Source organism: Dasypus novemcinctus, chromosome 21, assembly GCF_030445035.2.
Source record: "Dasypus novemcinctus isolate mDasNov1 chromosome 21, mDasNov1.1.hap2, whole genome shotgun sequence".
Lineage (NCBI taxonomy): Eukaryota > Metazoa > Chordata > Mammalia > Cingulata > Dasypodidae > Dasypus > Dasypus novemcinctus.
Window position 1 is genome coordinate 47,607,995 of NC_080693.1, and position 20,119 is coordinate 47,628,113.

General features: G+C 40.7%; 1 protein-coding gene across 3 annotated transcripts; it reads left to right on the forward strand.

The window, feature by feature from the left end:
• The first annotated feature begins 3,527 nt into the window (after positions 1-3,527).
• VEZF1 (vascular endothelial zinc finger 1) lies at positions 3,528-19,734 on the forward strand. Of its 3 annotated transcripts, XM_058283913.2 has the most exons (7): positions 3,968-4,211; positions 6,452-6,671; positions 8,591-9,285; positions 10,061-10,124; positions 11,175-11,358; positions 12,857-13,000; positions 16,344-19,734. In XM_058283913.2, the coding sequence occupies exons 2-7, from the start codon at positions 6,666-6,668 to the stop codon at positions 16,769-16,771; spliced, it is 1,521 nt and encodes a 506-aa protein (XP_058139896.1). In that variant the 5' UTR covers positions 3,968-4,211; positions 6,452-6,665; the 3' UTR covers positions 16,772-19,734. The 3 variants fall into 3 exon arrangements, with proteins under 3 accessions (XP_004461352.1, XP_004461351.1, XP_058139896.1); XM_004461295.3 differs by lacking the exons at positions 3,968-4,211; positions 6,452-6,671 and adding an exon at positions 3,528-3,802; XM_004461294.4 differs by lacking the exons at positions 3,968-4,211; positions 6,452-6,671 and adding an exon at positions 3,541-3,802 and having other exon boundaries at positions 11,157-11,358.
• The last annotated feature ends 385 nt before the right edge of the window (positions 19,735-20,119 follow it).

Below are 20,119 nucleotides of genomic sequence, written 5' to 3' on the forward strand. Positions count from 1 at the left end.
GTTGACCACATGGGCCACAGGCAAGTGGCTTTAAGCCCTTAGTGTGGTTATAGCTTTCAGGGGGTGGGGTGTTAGAGGAGGAGATTATACTTCTGCTTTTCTCACTGGAGAGGCCTTTTTCTTTTTGGTTGACTTTGGTCTGGTAAGTCTGCTTCCTTTTCTGCTTCAGTTGCATTGAGGCTGATATTGAAGGTCACATTTCTCTTTGGCCAGTGACTTTTTGGTATTTCTAAATACTGCAGTTTTTGTTCTTGTTTTGTTAATTGTCAGTTCTGGCTTTTTTGCATGGCAAATTAGTTCATTACCTTACCTATTTGAATCCTCTTCTTACTAGAGATACTTTTTACTGAAAGTTTTGTTTTTGGTTTGTTGAGCAGTCTTACTTAGGGACAGGGAATAGACTATAATAGAGATGCTTTCTATTCCTAGGATTCCAAGTCTGTAATCCAAATCCTTAATGTACTCAGGACTTTAAAATCCTCTCCAAAATAGGAAGGAAATATCCTGTTGCTTTCTAATGTTTGCTCAAAGTTGCCTTTAGAAAAGCAGATCTTAATAGGCATCCTCCTTTGTCATGTGTCATTAAACCTTTACCATTTACCTTAGGGCTCTTTAAAGGAGAAAGGGGTGGGGGTGGGGAAAAACCTGTCACTTTCAGAGAAAGTGAGGAATAGTCAACTGGCTCAGAATTGATATGCAGAATTCCAGCCCCAAATTCAATCTATTCACTCAACAGCACCAATAAAAACATTTACTTAGCACCTGTTAATGTTCTCAAAAATGTTCAAAGCATTTTACCTACATTTCTTCATTTAATCCACAAGTCTGTGTGATAGGTATTTTGTCCCCCTTTTCCAGATAAGGAGATTGAGGGCCCTGAGAGGTTAATTTACAAGTCACACAACCTGGGGGGAGAGGCGAAGGACTAAGGGAAAGGAGAGGGGAGAGTAGGGGAGGAGGAGAGAGGAACCTGAACAAGGTACAGGAGGACGGGGAATGATATGGGTTTTATTTGAGTGGGTGAGGGGTACCGTATGTTTTGTTTAGATACCCAGCATTTCAGATATTCATATCTGAATTTAATCACCATTGATTAAAGAGTTGTTTATAATAATCCAAATGAATTTACTGTCTTGACATCTATAGTCTTTTGATTGGACCCCAGTATGGTCTGTGGTAGCTGACTTGAGAAGGGGCTTGTTTTGCTTGTGCTTAAGGATTTTGTCTGTCCTAACAATAGAAGTGCCCCTTCTAAGGATGGAATGTTTGATCTTACTGATTCATTATATTCCTTGTAATAGTTGGAGTTAATTGTTTTGGAGTACTTGTTCCAAAACTTGTGGATATTTTCTCTCAGGAAACCCATGGTTTAAACTTTCATCTGAATTTCATAGGTTTTTCTTTTTAAGGGAGAATTTGGAGAGGGATCAGGAATTCTGGTTTTGTCTTCTGGATGGAAATACGATCAGCCATTTTTCTCAAGAAAAAGGATACTTCTGAATCCCAGCTCTTATTAATGAGAACTGGACTGTTTTTACTTGACATCTATTTCCTGTTAGTAGGGAAACTCCATCTCAAAGGTGCTCTAAGAAAAGATTGCTGGGGAAGGGTTTTGAGATCCCAGAATAAGAAGTTTAAGAGAGTCCAGAAATTATTGTCATTAGAATAATGGTCTTCATTAATAAGTACTAGTTTTCATAATCTTAAAGCTTCATTTTCACCACAGTGTGAAAGGTTTGAGGAGGAGAGGTTAGGTTATACCTATGGAGAGGAAGACTCAGATGAACTACAGGGACCTTGGAGTGAATGCATTAAGGCAGGAAAGAAGCAGATTGCATCCACTGAATGAAAAGAAAAGAACATGCAGTGCCCAAGGTCAGAGCAAGAACATAAAGGTTTTGTTTTTTCTAGTTAATTCCTTATTTTTACATTTTATTTTCCCTTATCCTGTAGGTATATATAAACTTAGGCTTCTTGAGCAATTTTAATTTTCTTTCCAAAAGAGACTTTTAGGGTAGACATTTATAGGAGACAATTTAGCCAAGAAATGTATCAGAAACTTCTGTCCCCTCCTGTTTTAGGCTGAATGATTCCCTAGTGTGTTACCTGTTTCTGCTCCTGATCCAAACTGCAGAATATCACATAAATCCGCAGCTTCAAGGCATTAACCAGTGGGGAATCGTCTCTGAAAGGAACTACATCTATGTTTTCCAGCACTGTCATTCTGGTGACTGAGGAAGGGAAAGAGTGGGAGGGATTATACATGTGTAGGGAATGGAAAGGAAACATGGATTGTCAAATTACTATACCTCTTCAATTTCTAGTGCCAATAGAATTCTGCAACCATATTTGTATTCTGTATGAATGGAGATGGTGACCTTGATTAGAATGTCTGGAGGGGAATGGAAGAGATGAGATATGAGATGGTTATGAAAGATGAAGAAGTCTTGAAATAATGTGGCCATCTGAGGAATTTTTTTAAACCAGAGTTTGTAAAAATATCACTCATACAGCCTACCCCCTCATTTACCACCAACAGGATACTTGGACTAGAGACATTTGTTTAATAATAACTTGTCTGATATTCCCAGTAGCTACTGCTACGTGAGGAAAGGAAAGAAAACGTTCAGGACCTCATCATACAGACTCTTCATCTACAAAGTTCCAGTGGCAGTGACGCCTACACGGAGGACTTGGAACTGCAGAGGCTGGGGTCACCTCAGTGACATCTATCTAATGCTGTCCAACTAAAAGTTCGATTTTTGTTTTGGTGGCTGAAGGAAACAGACTGTACTAAAAGGACTAAAATAATTTGTCTATACTTTCTCATTTGTTTTTAATGTTTTGTGTTTGTGTTGGTTTTTTTTAGCGGGAGAGTGGTGGGTGTTCGGGTAGAATTTCACATATCTGGAATGAAGGAGTGAATGGGGAAGCTCAGCCCTTCACCCAAGGATAACCCAGTAATGACAATATGTGTGGGAAGTGTTTCTTTCCCTTGATTCTGGGAGGATCTGAGGCTGCTCCCCTGTGGGATTTCCTTGAGTTGGAAGGTCACGCAGAGATGCATTCCACAGCAAGAGTGTTGAGGGTTTAGCCGACAGGGGATGAAATACCAGAGGGGAGAGAGACTCCTCGAAGTGTGCGTGTGGGGGGCGTACCCTAATTTGGAATTGGGACTATGCAGAGGGTTTGATGAGCTGGTGACCACCGTGGCCTGTGTCTTCCGATGAGGGTCTAATAGGGACGCGATGCTGCGGGACACCAAGTCTGAGTCATGGGAGGTGGCCTGGCTGTGCCCAGCGGGCCAGCGCCAGACCCTGACGTCCTCCATCTTCTCTCCTGAGCTCCCCCTGCGCCAGCTGCCTGAGCCACGGACCGCAGCACCACACACCCCCGCGGGGGGGGACGCCGCGGCCCATCCCCGCCCCCGGCCCCACCCCGGCCTCCCAGCGGGGCCCCTGACCCCACCGCCGGAGGGTACTGGCTGAGCTCCAGGGAGGCGAGCCGGCAGCGGGGACGCCCAGAGGGGGTCGGTACAACTGGGGACGGCGGCGGCCGGGCTGGGGCTCCCCCCCCCGCCCGCGCTCGCCGCCGCGGTGGTGCGTCCCGGAGGTTACCGGAAGTGGCCGCGCTCGGCGCTGCCATGTTGAGGAGCCGCCGCTGCCGCTGCCGCCGCCGCCGCCGCCGCCGCTTTGTTGTCGCCTCCTCCGGCTGAGGAGGCTCCCCGAGCGGGGGGGAGTGGGGAGGAGGGGGGTCGGCCGCCGCAGCCATGGAGGCCAACTGGACCGCGTTCCTGTTCCAGGTACTGGGGGCCCCCCCGGGGGGGGTACGGGGGGGACAGGGGGGCCGGGCCCCGGGCTGGCGGGCGGGCGGGCGGGCGCTCCTCCTCCCCTCCCTCCCGGCTCCGCTCTCCGGCCGGGCCTTAATCCCCCTTTGTTTTTCCGCCCTCCCGCTCTGGAGGAGCGGGGCTGCTGAGGTGAAAGAAGGCGGCTTCACGGGGTGCAGGGAAGAGAGCAGGCCTCGGGGTGAACCCCGGGGCCCCCCCAGCACACACAGGCGCGCACTCACACACCCTTCTCTCTTGCCCTGAAGGGGAAGGGAGGAGGCCGGTCGCTGTCATCACTCGCGGCCCAGAGAAAGGAGAGCGCCGGGTCGCTGGATAGCGCGGGCAGCTGGGGCAAGGCTCGCCGGGCCCGGGGCCGCACCGTGGGGTGAGGGGGTCCCCAGGTCCTACTCTGAGTCTCCTCCCCGCGCCCTTCATCCATCTTTCGCTCACTCTCCTTCCTCTTTCATCTCTTTCTCCTCTCCTTTTTTTGTTGACTTTCTGACCGCCGCCACCCCCCCCCCCCCCGCAAGAATAGCGGGTATCCCTGGGTTCCCCGCCACTCCCCCTTCCCGCGACCCCCCCTCGTGTTTACCCAGTTGGGGGTGTTGCGAGTGTGTATTCCCTCCCCAAACTTTTTCATTGGATTTACATTTTTTCTTTCTTAAGCCTCAGCCGAGTCTTGGCAGCTGACACCCTCTCCCTCTGTCCAGCTCTCCCGCCGTCCCATTCAGCCCGGGGAATCCCCCAGCCCGGGCGGGAGGGGGGGCGGGGGGAGGGTGGTGGGGGCCGGGACTGCAGGAGGCCCGACTCTCTCGGAGCGCTTTTCTCTCCGGTCCCACCTTGAACGTTTCTTCCATCCAAGTGGGGGAGACGGAAAGTGGAGAGAGCAAACAAAGTCCGCTTACAAAGCCCCCAGATGAGTCACTCTTTGCGGTGGTGTTCTTCGCTTTTTGCAAGAAACTTGGAAGTGACTTGTAGCCCCTGCCTTGGCAATGCTCTATCCCGCCCACCTTAGGTGGGGGACCCCAGTTAGAAAAACTTGGGCTGGAACTTTTTTTTTTTCCTGCTTCATTCCTATTTGCAGACGAAGCACTTAGTGGGCAGTAGTGATGAGCTCACCGGGAAACTTAAGAATCGGAGGAGGTTAGGAAGCTCGTCCCTCTAAGTGCGTTCTTCCCGCCTCTCCGCGTTATTTTCCTTTTTCAAATAACTTCGTGAAACCCCAAACGGGTAGCTTGGACGCTTGAGGCCTTTTGGAACTAGCCAGAAACGGATATAGAATTTTAAATAAATTTTTCGCCCAGCCACTGAGTCCATCCCAGTGCAGTTAATATAAGGAATTGGAGATTGCAAACATTACCCAATGTGTAGATCTGGTTTATTTTAAAACATACATTCTTTCAAGTAAGGGTAATTTGATTTTTAAGTAGTTATTGAGAAATATTCGAGCTTCTTAAAGTTGAAGATACTCAAAATTATGGGACTCAGATTTCCCCCTTTTCTCATTCTGATCTAGTATTATTTTATTGCTCAGATGAACTTGATAATAATATGGTAAGGCAACTTTAAAAAACATTGGGAAAAAAATAAAGAAAACGCATTGGGAAAGAAATGATACATTACTAGCTGGCATCCAGGTTGGTGTAAAGGTGGCAGATGCCCTCTTTAGAGAAAGCTTTCAAATGGTCATTTAAAAATACTGGATTAATGGGCCTCTGAAGTGATTTTCATGTGATGAGTGATTTAGATTTACTATATTAAACCTGATGTCTATAAATCTAGTAGAGTTTGGAAAAAAAGAGTTCTTTATATAAAGGAAAAACTCATAACTAATCTTTGGAAAGCGAATTGAGAAGTCTTTTGGAAATCTTTATTATTCTTTCCTTGGATAAAGCTAATGCCGAGCATTCATTGATCAATTTTTAAATTAGATTTTATATTATATTTTTTCCAGCTATTAAAATCTTTTTTTCTACCTGATGGAGAAGTTTGAAAGCTAATATTTGATCCTGGGCTTGGCAAGGTGTGCAGTGAAAATTGTTGGAAAACATAATTTAGAGCCGAGGAGAGTTGAATGGGTAAAGAGAATATTTCAGTCTTTTCTATGGAAAGGTATGAATAGATTTAATCAGTTTTGGTTTTAAATACTTTTCACTGGGGAAACAGTTAAATTTTCTTGTTTGTTTCCTGGAGCATCCTATTGAATTTATATTTTAAAACAACACCTGCTGGCTTTCCAGATAACCTGGTGGAAAGTGAAAGCTATAGCTGTTAAAATGTTTGATGAATGATTCTCCTCTAACAGGACATTCAAGATATGACTCACCCATGTTAATTTGTTTCAGTACAAAATCTTTTACCCTCTGGCACTGGAGATTTCATGGTGCCGAATCCTACCACCATGGGTGATGAAATAACATTTCTGTTCTGTTGTGTGTTTTTTTTTGCCAGCCTCAAAAAAAGGAAATTTGGGTAGAGTTAAAAAGCCTTGCAGTAGAAAGAGATGAGAGATAAAATTGAAACTCTGATTTGATGATGCTAGTCAAAAGCCTACCCAGAAGTTATATTTTAAATCACTTTACTGAAGGCAGCTGTGGTTGTTACTTTACTCTGTCTCTCCCCCAGAGAACAAGTTGGGAAAACCCAGTTCCCCTCTTAGAAGGCTTCATGTAGAAGTGTGGGGATCCTAGGAATCCTCAGGGATTGATTCCTGTAGTGGTCGAGGCATTCAACAGCATTTCACCCAAGAAGCAGGGACCTGGTGAGACCTCGTGTGACAGTGAGCTTCAGCAATGCTGTAAAAATACTTTATGTTGCCACAGACATCTGAATTGGTAAAATGGCAGTAAGTGTTTTTAGTACTCCATTGTACTAATGGTTGTTTAGAATTGAAAAATGCCTCCAAACTATAAGTGAACTTTGTCCAGAAGATTTGCATTCCCTATTATCTGATCTGTTAGCCTTTGAAATTTGTATATCTTGAGCTATCTTCAGCTATTAACTGTTTGTATACTGTATGGAAACTTGGGTATCCTTAGCCAGGTTGGAAAAGGGTTAAGATTAGAGTCCAAATTCTGTGAAGTTTCTATTAATGTCACCTGGGTAGACACAGTTACACGAGCTCCATAAATTAAATTGCAAGTGGAGTGTAATTCAGTATGAGCACTAAAACCCGAAAGATACTCATAATAAGTAAGCACACAATTTCTGAGAATGTTTCCAGGACTCAAAAGGAGATGAAATCAAAAGTATTTAATTGAATCTGATAACTCTGGATTCCACACCACCTAATCACTTGGAGGAGACTAATTCAAGGCTTAGCTGTTGTGCTGCCATCAAGTAAAAATGGAGTAATGTGTAGTAAATGTTCTTATCCACCAGCATTGTATGGTAGATAATCTTTTTCCATAAGGGGAGGAGCTGTGTGTGAATGTGTGTGTCTGTCTTCTTAGGGTTTTTTTTCCCCCTCCTTAGTCAAGTTAGTTTTAGGACTTATGGTTATAGAGTGAGAAGGGTAAATAAGTGTTTAAAGTGTCTGAGATGAAGGGAAGGGCCTCTCCTAGGACACCGTATGCTTAAAATATTTGGAACTCTTACATCTGAGTGCATGTATCCTTTTAGTATTACAAAACTCAAGCTTAGGAGCTTGGGCTCACTGTCAAGAGTTTCAAAAATAATGTTGGTAAAGAACAACATATTAGGAAGAACTATTTCAGGAATTTTTTTCCATCATTTCGTAAATATTATCAGTATTGAGGTATGGAGAATTTTTTAAAGAATCAAAACCAAGAGAGTAACTGCTTATAAATACCAAGAACCTGATCCATGATGGAATTTTGGTTTCAGTGCAGCTAACGAAAATTTCCAGTGTCCTGCTGGAGTGGAGAAACACATTGTAACAAAGCAGATATCTAATACTTTAATGAAACCTACAAATGCTGGAAGAAGATGAACATGAAAGGAATTTTAAATGCTTGTTGTTTTTTGGTGTATTTTTTTCATAGTTTTCTTTGAGAGTTTAGGGTTTGAACAACTAGTGTTGTTAAAAGATGCAGCCTTCTAGAGTAGGAGTAAATGAACTGAGAAACAATTGACAGGTGTTTTGCTATTGGCTACCTTCACAGATGCCTTCCAGGTTGATTAATAGCAGGTTTCATTTCAAGCAAATCTTTTAGTTAAAGAAAACTTTAAAAGGAAACTTAACAACTAGCATATGTATTCAGAGCACTAGATTCCTTTCATCACTTAGCAACAGCCCCCTTGCTCCCTCACGAAGTTTTCTGATGGAAAGGGAGAGACATGGTGCCTTTCCTAGTTTATAATAGACAAGTAGATGATAATGTCATTGTATGTGTGTGTGTATTTGTGTGTTACTACAGTAAGATACTGCTAAATAGTTAAGTCTGGAGTATAATTTTCTTTGCAAGTTATTTAAACTTGGTTTCAGCACTGACAGACTAATGCATACTGATTTCATCAGTTGTTATGTCCCTTATGAACCAGGGTGGTGTGTAGTTTAGTGTCATCTGTTTGAAAGCAAGATCACTGTAAGCAACTTAGTCGCAAAATTTTGCATCTGCCCAGTGATTTGAAATGATTTGTATTGGGAGCTGTGAGAATAGAAATAGGTGGTTGCTGGATCTCTGCTGAAGAGAGTAGCTTATATGCTCTTTGTTTCTTTTGGTCTCTATTGTCTGGAGCATGTTGAATTTTGAAGGTCATTGTGAGAGGCTGAGTTTCTGAAGTGTAAATATTTGGTTTTAGGCCCATGAAGCCTCCCATCACCAACAGCAGGCAGCACAGAACAGCTTGCTGCCCCTCCTGAGCTCTGCTGTGGAGCCCCCTGATCAGAAACCATTGCTTCCAATACCAATAACTCAGAAACCTCAGGCTGCGCCAGAAACATTAAAGGATGCTATTGGAATTAAAAAAGAAAAACCCAAAACTTCATTTGTGTGCACTTACTGCAGTAAAGCTTTCAGGGACAGCTATCACCTGAGGCGCCATGAGTCCTGCCACACAGGGATCAAGTTGGTGTCCCGGCCAAAGAAAACCCCCACCACGGTGGTTCCCCTTATCTCCACCATCGCTGGGGACAGCAGCCGAACTTCGTTGGTCTCCACAATTGCAGGCATCTTGTCAACAGTCACTACATCTTCCTCTGGCACCAATCCCAGCAGCAGTGCCAGCACCACAGCTATGCCCGTGACCCAGTCTGTCAAGAAACCCAGTAAGCCTGTCAAGAAAAACCATGCTTGTGAGATGTGTGGAAAGGCCTTCCGAGACGTATACCATCTCAATCGGCACAAGCTCTCCCATTCGGACGAAAAGCCTTTTGAGTGTCCTATTTGCCATCAGCGCTTCAAGAGGAAGGACCGGATGACTTACCATGTGAGGTCTCATGAAGGAGGCATCACCAAACCCTATACTTGCAGTGTTTGTGGGAAAGGCTTCTCGAGGTACTGCATTTTGCTTTGCTGCTTTTTCACTATGAAATCAGTGAACTTCAGTTTTGTCTCAGTGTGATCTAGAAAGTTTATGTGAGAATAGATGTGGACAGGCCTGCTTGATTATAAATAAATAAGTATTGGCTATAGATACAGAAGTATTACACCTCCGGGTCAAATTCTCCTATTTATGGTTGACAAGTGATGACATAGTGATTAACTTATTACTCCATTTAAAATGTGCTTTGGTGGACTAGGGCCTTTCTTTAGCACATGGATACTTCTTATCACTGCAAAACCACCAGTTTCTGATTCAGTTGGGTGATTAGATGTGAGGTTCATTGCACACATCAAAGGAATTTATTTCCTTAAAGTTGGGATGATCTTTGAAGACTCTTGATAAAACTTTTAGGGAATGTTTTTCTGTTTCGGGGGGGCACTAACATTTCACTAATTTTCATTTTTAAAAGCTTTTAAAATTAATATAGTAGCTGTTTCTGGCAAGTGTTAGGACTAAAACTTTGGATATTTTGTAATTGTAAGGAATCAAGACCTTATATGATTTGATGTTGACTAGGAGAAAAAATTAACAGGTAAAGTACTAAGACTTTTATTTATGGTAAAAGAGGTAAGGAGGCCTGCACGGTGGGGAGGGGAGTGGGGAGTCAGTAATTCTGCTGGTTTTCTGTGAAATGCCCAAATCTGCCAAGCATGTAAGCATCACAGTAAATAACATTTCTCTATGTGTGTTCCATTACATCTTCTGTTGAAACTCTCTCTTTCACAGGCCTGACCACTTAAGCTGTCACGTAAAACATGTCCATTCAACAGAAAGACCCTTCAAATGCCAAGTAAGAGTTAAAATGACTTATCCTTAGTGTAGCACTTAATGTACATTATCCAGAAGGTCTGAGCCAATCAAATCTCACAGTTCTTGAATAATCTTGGTCCACTTGACTTCTAATTTTATAAAATATAAATGACAGCTTCTATTTCTGTGGGGCAAGATAATTTAAAAATTTAAATGTGTTGTTTTTGTTAAGCTACTCTTCCTTTTCCTTGGGCAACAGCATTTTTTGTTACAAGAGAAGAAAATATATAGTCTGGCAAAGGTTATTTGAAAGGAATTAAAGAATGAAGTGCTTCTAGTTAATTTCTGGATTGATGGTTGAGGTTGCTTTAACTGTAATAGGAGAAAATATAAAATTTCTCACAAATATTATCACTTAATAGATTTTTGTCTATAGCCAAATTGGAGCATTTTCTAGCTATTTATATTTCTGGTCTCAACTTGGCATATATCGTGATAACAAAAAGGTTAATAATTTTGCTAAATCAAATAACTTTTAGGCATCAGTAATTTTGATTTATTGCTGGAAGTCTTTTTGTACTCTTTTCAGTTGTTTGTTAATGACTGGTCTTATTAAGTAAATGATTTGAATTCTAAGAAAATTCCAGCTGGAAGATGGAAGGTAGTGTTCAATGATTGAGTTCCTTCTATGTGCCAAGCCTTGAGCCAGGCTCTTAATGCACCAATAATCCTGTGAGGTAGGTATTATTAGCCCTGTTTTACAGATGAAGATTCTGAGAGGTTAACTTAACTTGTTCAAGGTTATACAGTTTGGTATATCGTGGAGCTGAATTCAAATCTAGGTTTAATTGACTCTACACTTCATGTCTTTTTACTATTCTGTGTTGATACTTGTTCTTCCCTGAAATGGAAGGGTCTAAAATTCACCAACTATTTCGAAATTTATAATTCTAAGTCACACATGCAACTAAAACCTAGATAGCTCAGTCTTTTGCTAACATGGGTAGGGTAATGCATAGAATATAACATACTTTAAAATGAGTAGAACAGGATAGTCTATATTTAAAAAAAGTTTTCCTCCCTCATGCAGACATGCACTGCTGCCTTTGCCACCAAAGACAGACTGCGGACGCACATGGTGCGCCACGAAGGCAAGGTATCGTGTAATATCTGTGGGAAACTTCTGAGTGCAGCGTACATCACCAGCCACTTAAAGACACATGGGCAGAGCCAAAGTATCAACTGTAATACATGTAAACAAGGCATCAATAAAAGTAGGTGACTCTCTTAAAATTTTAATTCCTTTCTGTTTCATTTTGGAATCTAGATGTTTTTATGGTACATCAAAGATATTTTCACTATGCTCTCAGTGAGCATATCGTCTTACACATGTCCTAATACTGAAGTTTGCAAACACCTACCAATGGAAAGAGTATATTAGTGTCAGAAGTATACTTCTCATACCTATATGCAAACAACATTGATAAACTCTTCACTAATCTTGATTTCAGCCCTTTGCTTGACTACTAATAACATCCATGTTAGAAGAACAGAATTTCTCCACAGCTCTTTTTCAGTGTGTCCCTTCTTTTGAGGAGTTTGAATAAAAATCTCAAGTGTATTAGAAAACAGGCGACAGCACCCAAAGTAGGAAGCTACATTTTATACCAGGCAATTTTAATTGTTTTTATTTAAAGTTAGTAAGACCCTCAAATATCAGTGCCTCCCAACTCCTCCTCAGTGTATTAATAACATGTCCTTAATAATAACCTTAAAAATACAGAAAACAGTATTAATAGGTTTGCTTTTCAAACCCAAGTCTGTAGAGAAATGAGATACTGTATCTATTTGAAGGCTTAAATTTTTTGCTTGCTTAAATTCACAGTTGAAGATAGAATATTCCAGAGACTTGGATAAAATTTAATGTTTGCATTTACCAGGCTTTTCCTTTTAAGATTTCCCTAGCCTCTAGAAGAAAGCCTTCTCCTAATTCTGTATTCTATTGTATATATACTTTATGCAGCAGAAACATCAAATTCTTAAAAAAATAAAAAGGTGACCAAAAGTAAATGAGAGTAATAAATATTTCACAACAACAACAACAAAGAAAGTGAATGAGAAAGCTGAATGTGTTTTAATCACATCCATTTAGCTTCTTTGTGAGTACATTTGGTTTATTATCTAGCATGTACATTGCTCACTTTACAAAAATTTACTTTTAGTGTATATCATTGTGGTCAAGTGGATAAAATGGATATGTTAACACACTGATTAGTCCATTCTAATATTCCCCAATTTCCATTTTAAAAGATACTAGCCTTTTTTTTTTTTTTTGAGGTACCAAGGCCAGGGATTGACCTTGGGACCTCGTGTGTGGGAAGCCAGCGCTAACCACTGAACTACATCAGTTCCCCTGGGTTGTTTTACCTGTTTGCTTGTTGTTTGCTCATGTTTTTAGGAGCAAACCAGAACCTCCCATGTGGGAAGCAGGCACTTAATTGCTTGAGCCTCATCTGTTCCCCATATTAGCTTTTTAATATAGCAAAGACCATCTTTCTCTTTTATAATTTTGTTAATTTATCTTTTAATAATTTATGTCATGACCAATATAGACATAGGCAACAAAAAAGACACACTGTAGTAAGAGCTATCAAGTGAAGTGATACAGATCACAGAGGCATAAGGAGTCAAAGTATCTAAATTTTGGATTTTAAAAAAATGGTCATACTTTCCCAAGGTAAATAAAGTGTTTCTGGTTTGTCTTTGGATTAGCATGTATGAGTGAAGAGACCAGCAACCAGAAGCAGCAGCAGCAGCAGCAGCAGCAGCAACAGCAGCAGCATGTGACAAGCTGGCCAGGGAAGCAGGTAGAGACACTGAGACTATGGGAAGAAGCTGTCAAAGCAAGAAAGAAAGGTAAGATGAGGTTTCCAGTTGTCCAGGAATAGCTTGAAAAGTGTTTTACTTTAGTATTTTAGTATGCTAAGTAATCGGAGCAGAGAAGCTTAGGGAATGTAGCTTTATGGAAACATGAAAATATTGTAATGCTGGGAAATGTCTGGTGGTAAAGTTTAGTTATTGGCAATAAAGCTGTAAGTGTGTTTTTTTTTGTTTTAGAAGGTTACCGGGGCTTGACCCCAGGACCTCTTACATGGGAAGCAGGCGCTTAACCAGTTGAACTACATCTTCTCCCCTCATAAGATATTATTCTAGAAAATAAAAATTCTCAGTATTTCTTGTTATGTTCTTTCTTTTGATTTACTTTTTGTTACAGTTTGGAGCCAATTTGGTCCTTTTCTATGCTCAGAGTTCAATTTTTGCTGTTCATTTTGTTGTCACCATCCATGCATTATGGGCCCCTGTTTTTCTTTGTAAAATACTCCCACTTTTAGAGGTAGATCAAATATCCATGTTCGTATATAAGTTCTTTTTCTCAGGTTGTGTTCCTTAGTGTTCTTTCTGCATTGTACTGTTTATTACACTTTTTAAAAATGTTTAATCTTTTAAAATATTTATTTAATTTCTCTTCCCCCACTCCCCCTCTGCTCTCTCTGTTCATTCGCTGTGTGTTCTTCTTTGTCCACTTGCATTCTTCTCAACTGCACCGGGAATCTGTGTCTTTTTGTTGCGTCATCTTGCTGTGTCAGTTCTCCATGTGTGCAGGCTGCACTTTTTTCGCACAGGGCAGCTGTCCTTACAGGGTGCACTCCTTGTGCATGGGGCTCCCCTGCACAGGGGACACCCCTGCATGGCACGGCACTCCTTGCACACATTAGCACTGCGTGTGGGCCAGCTTACCAGATGGGTTAGGAGGCCCTGGGTTTGAACCCTGGACCTCCCATGTGGTAGGGAGATGCTCTGTCAGTTGAGCCAATTCTGCTTCCCTATTCACTTTTCATACTCTTTAATGCTGACTTCTTTCTTCTTGGTCTCACCCTAATCTTTTTAGGTCCATCCCTGGGCCTGGCATTAGCTTACATGTTCTATGTTTCTGCTCTTACCACTTTACAGTAAATGTTAGAAATATTGAGAATAGTTTGCTTTGCTCCCTATATATATTATAAAGAATTAGTTGGCATATCATTTTCCAACATAGCTTTTACTAGTTCCATCTTTGGCTTTTGGTCTGTTTTGCAGCCATTTCAGATTTTATCAATATATCATCAGGCAGAAGACAGATTCCTAAATTCATTCTTTCCTCCTCCATCCCTGCCATGTCTTATGTTTTATTTTAAATGCATAAGGAATCCTCTGCATATAGTAATTCCTCTGCTGAGTAGTTTCTTCCATCCTTTGCTTTTATATAGAGTGGCAGATTCCTTCTAAATATCTTGTGCTTAAAGGATGCTCTTCTTCTATCTTTATTTTTCTATTATAAATTTTATATTTATACTGGCATTGGAGGTAAATGATACAGTGGTCTAAATAGGCTTTCCACACTTCCTTGAGTGCTGCTCATTCCTGTCTTTCAGATGAAGATTTGTTGCTTTACTAAAAGTGTTTGCATTAGGAGGAGGAGTGGAGAATGGAGGTAGGGGAGGCAGAACATACAGTGCTGTGATAATTGCATAGTGGGTTGAAAATGCGTTATATAGAGGATGTTTACTTAGAGGAGGAGTAAAAGTGCTTAACCCAAGTCATAATAAACTCCTGTGGTAAATGCAGGAGGAGAATATTCTTAACAATGGTACTGTCACCTCAAAAGTGAGTTGGTTTTCTCTCTTGCTCCCTCTTTCTTTTTGCACTTTTCTATTTGGTATTGTATTTCAGTTTGCTTGCACAATAAGACTCAATTGTTTAGCTCGTCTTCTGACCTCCCTGAAACAAAATACTATTGTATTCCCATTCATAGCATGAATCTCTCTGGAAACGACTAGTGATGTTAGAAACCTCTGTGTTTATGTTAGTAAATGTCACATCTTGGTAGATAGGAGACACCTGACCTGAAAGCTGAACTTGACTCAGCATAGCCCTTTAAATATTGAGCCTAATGTTAGACTAAGGTAATATAAGTTCCCAAACCTGACTGATGACCAGAATCATTACCTAGGGAGCTTTATAAAAATACAGATTTTCCAGGTCCCATCTAAATTGCACTGTTGACTCTCCTGGGAATCCTTTTTTTTTTTTTCAAAAAGCTCCTTAGAGAGATGATTATTTTGATCATCAGCCAGGTTTGGGAATCCCTGATAATGGAGTATGCCAATCAGTCTGTCATCATATTGACCAAAGAAGGACTGCTTATTGACATTTGATGGCTCAAAAAGGTCCATATGAGGTGATTTTTTTTTTTTAAGTTCTTTTTTTGTTTGTTTATTTTTATTCCCCGCCCCCAAGATGGCTCCTGAGATGACTCCCTTGTCTGTCTGCTCGTCTTCTTTAGGAGGCGCCGGGAACCAAACCCGGGACCTTCCATGTGGGAGGCGCATGTCCAACTGCTTGAGCCACTTCTGCTCCCTACATGAGGCAATTTGATCTATGTGTGGAACATGTGTACACCATCTTTAGTCTCAAATGCATTTCTCCATTTTGACAGCCAAGTCACAGCCAGCCTACCTATCCATCTCCATCCTGCTGTTTTAACAGGATTATTTAGCCAGAACAATTTTTCTAAGATTGAAATAAGCTGATGATACTAAAGTAGCTTGCTTATCAATCACTAATGGATTTTTAAAACAGCTTAACAATGTGGATTCACCTCTGAGAATACATTAGAATACATACCATTGAATATGCACATCTCTTTTCTAGTTACAGTGTGCCTTATGAGAAGAATTTTCTGATTATATGTTATTGTGTAATCATAGGCCTAGCTCTTTGTAAACAAACTCTTTTCACCTGCTGAAGGTTGGCTCTTCCCAGGAAAGTGTTTAGAATTCAGAGGAACTGCATGAAGTAGTAGTGAAAATACTTAGCCCTACTTGATTACCAACCCCAGTGCCTTGCAGAAGTAACTGATCTTCCTGCATTACTGTGAGGTAGGTAAATAAATTTGGGCTGAACTTGAAAACAAAAGTGCAAGGCTAAACAAGTAGCCGAAGTCCTTCCAGGAGATGCAGTGTCAGAAAGGAGATTTGCACACTGGGGTTCTTGGCCCCAGTCTTGTGCTCAGAAGGACCCTCCCTTCCTGTTGACCACTTGCTTGAAAATTCATTTATTAAATGTTTGTCCTTTATAATTATAAGATGATTTGGAAACTGTTTGTAAATTTTATTTATTGTTTTGAGAGTCTAAAAGTCCTTTTGTCTTCTTATTTTAGAAGCTGCTAACCTGTGCCAAACTTCCACGGCTGCTACGACACCTGTGACTCTCACTACTCCATTCAATATAACATCCTCTGTGTCATCTGGGACTATGTCAAACCCAGTCACAGTGGCAGCTGCAATGAGCATGAGAAGTCCAGTAAATGTTTCAAGTGCAGTTAATATAACCAGCCCAATGAACATAGGGCATCCTGTAACTATAACCAGTCCATTATCCATGACCTCTCCTTTAACACTCACTACCCCAGTCAACCTCCCCACCCCAGTCACTGCCCCAGTGAATATAGCACACCCTGTGACGATCACGTCTCCAATGAACTTGCCCACACCTATGACGTTAGCTGCCCCTCTCAATATAGCAATGAGGCCTGTAGAGAGCATGCCTTTCTTACCCCAAGCTTTGCCTACATCACCACCTTGGTAAACAGTATTAAAAAATCAAAATATGGGTTTAAAGTAAATATTTACCAGCAACTTATTTCTAGTTGATTAAAGCAAAAAGTAAACCATGAAACTGGGATATTTTATTACATTAGTTAATAAGAGTGTAGTAGCATTTTTTTTCCAATTTGGCTGGGATTGTTCAAAGTAGGGTGAGTACGTAACTTATCACTGGACCACTTTAGTTTAATCAGAAATTCCTTTTAGCTGACAGCATTGCTTAAACAGGATAGTAGTTGGCAAGATGAAATGCCAGAATTAAAACCAATCATCAAAAAGCAAAACCCATTTTAAAATAAAACAAAAACAGCGTTACTGTTTCTAATCCCCAAAAATCATTTTATTTAAACACTAGCAGAACTCTTCTCCCTAGAGAAGGTGGATGACTGGTTTTAACCTGAAGTTCTACATCCACAGATTGAGAGCTAGTGTAGAATTGTTTGTTAATTGTTTTTATGAGTAAATACATGCATTGTCATAATAAAATGCATTTCAGAGAATATGCATTTTACCTTTGGGAATATGTTAATTTCAGGCAGCATTCCCTATGGGAAAGGTGATACCAGCTCTGATATGCAAAGCATATGATAATTTATCATTCTAACTTCAACATATAATAGGGATTGTGACCTGATATTTGGAGATGTAAATATTGCTCAGCGTATTACACCTGATGGACTATAGCATTGTAGTTGACTTTTTTAAAAAAATGAAAAAATAAAAAAAAGAAGAAAAAGAAGAAGAACCCAACCAAAATATACAAATTGTGTTTTGGTAAGAAAAGGCCACAATTGACCAAGAAGTCAAGCGTGTGGACAGGCAAGCTCCTAACGAGTGGAGACCAATGGGACTCCTAGTCAGGAGCCAAGGAGTACTTTGGAACAGTTAAAATATATTGCTTTAAATTGGAAGACGCTGGAGGCACTGGGATGTGATATGCCCCTCTCTCTCCCAATCAGAGCCTGTTGATGTTACAACAGGGACAGATGTGTTAGTTGCTCACTAGAGTTTATGTCTTATATTAAATTGTATACAGTTTTTATTCTAACCACTAACTAGGTAGTATGCCCCTTCAGAACAAACAGAGTGTATCTATTTTTTTTTTTTATTTCTCCTTCCGTTTCTTAATCAAGTATTGTGCAGATTTGTTCAACTTTGTAAATATGGACATCACTTTTTTTTTCTTTGAGAAAACACTTGTATCAGCTTTGTGGTGTTTTCAGGGAGACAGTTGTCTGCACTCCCTGTAGAAACCCAGCAATGATCATGCACGTTGAGACATGTGCTTTTTATTTCTCAGCAGGATGTTTTATCTCTGTACATATAGTAGAAACCAAAAGGTAGGGAAACAGATACTCTATACCATCATGCCACACATTAATGTTTCTAAAACATTGTGTTTTTAAAAAAAAACAGGATACTCTTTTTTTTTTTTTAAGTTGCAATATGTTTTGGAGTTTCATTTTTTCCTTTTTTAATCTTGCAGTTAAGAGAAATGGAAATTAGTTGTGTTAATCTTGCAGAATGTTTTCAGGACTGACTATCAAACTGGATGACTTCTGTTTATACCCCACTGTGTCAGTTCAAGCATCAAAATACCTTGCGTCTGAGACAGACTTCCTACATCAGGGACAGGTATCTGTGTGTCATTATACAAAACAGTTCTAGGGGGTTGAACTACATAGTAAAAAAATAAAATAAATAGTACTTAGTGTAAAATAATTTTATAAATGATCTTTTGTACTTTAGGACATTAAATTGTACAACTTTTGTATATATAAAAGCTTAGGAACTTTCTGTTTAGCAGGAAGGCAACACATTCCTACACTTTTAATGTATATGTTTGTTATAATGTCCATGTAAACATGCCCTATGTTTGTGCCTTTTAATTAGTTTGTCTCAATAAACAAAATGTAGAGAAAAATATGTAGCTATGACTTTGTTACAACTGTTCCTATCCACAATATAAAGGTCATTTGTTAATATGTAGAGTATTATGCGTGGACTACTGGAAGGACTCATGTAGGGAAGGCCCATGCATCACTCTGCTGAGGCCTGGTTTGGGCAGGCAGTGGCCACATTTGGAGGAAGCTACATTTCCTGGCATACAGCTTCAGGACCAGGTTCTGACTCTGCCTGCTGGGACCTGTCTTCTCTCCCTGGCTGGGCTGACAATCACAATCCTTCACTTATCAGGCAGCCCAGGTTTCATCCGCAGTGGCCTAAGGAGCAGTCCTCAGTGGGGACAGGTGTGGGCCCTACCCACAGGCTAGAGTGTGGTTATTGGAACCCTGAAAATATTAGTTCTTTTTAAAAAAGACATTTACTAGAAATTATTGTTTTATTAATTCATTGTATAATAATCAGGAGTGAGACTTCATTGTATGACTTCAGTTAAAATGCAATTTTGTATGCATTCTTTATTCACTTAAGCTTGTCTGCAATAATAAAGCCACGTTGTGTCTTTTGGAAGGTGGAGAGTTGATGGCAGGATTGGGGTGAGGGTGGGCCACTGAAAAAGGGGGAAAAGTAGGTTGTGTAGTGAAATTCTACTGTGTCTTGGAACTGGAATTGAGTTTTGACGCTGATGAACCGATTCAGTCTGGTGAAGGCAAAATGGGCACCAGTCTACAAAAAGGCAGAGTGTTTTTCCCTTCTGGTTGTAACCTGGTTGAGCCTCCTGTTTATCAGATTGGCAGCTAAACAGTTGTATTAGATAATCCTCAAATCTGACATCCAGCCTGTTATGCTGTAGGGCTCCCTGTTTGGCCTGCATTTGCCTTTTATTGTGTATCCATTTCCCTCCTAAGGTGTGCTCCTAAATGGAGGTTTCTATGTAAGCAGATGATGATGATTCTACCTGTCAATACCAGCACTGTATTACTAACATGCAAAATACTGCAGATTTATTTTTAACAAATTAAAGTTAACCGATCACAAATGTAATGGATTGCTTAATACTTCAGAAGCTTCATCAGTTTACCATGATACAGAAATTTTTGAAGCATTGCTTCAATTGGGGTGGAGAGAAGGGGAAGGACTTGGGTTAGGCTGGTTGCTATTGAGATACCATGGAGACAGGGAGGGTGAAAATGTACAGTATTGACTGGAGGAGGGAAGTACCCTGACAAGCAGTTTGAAGCCCAGGAAGCCAGGCCTTAGGGCAGTGGCTGTAGGCTTAGACACCTGCCTTCCCCAGAAGAGAAGATGGGTTTAGAACATATCTTACCATGCTCTAGGATCCAATTTCTTTACTTGAAAAAGGTTTTAAGCAGGGTCCCCTAGATTCATCAGATGTCTACTTAAAATGTGTAAATCACTGTTAGGCACT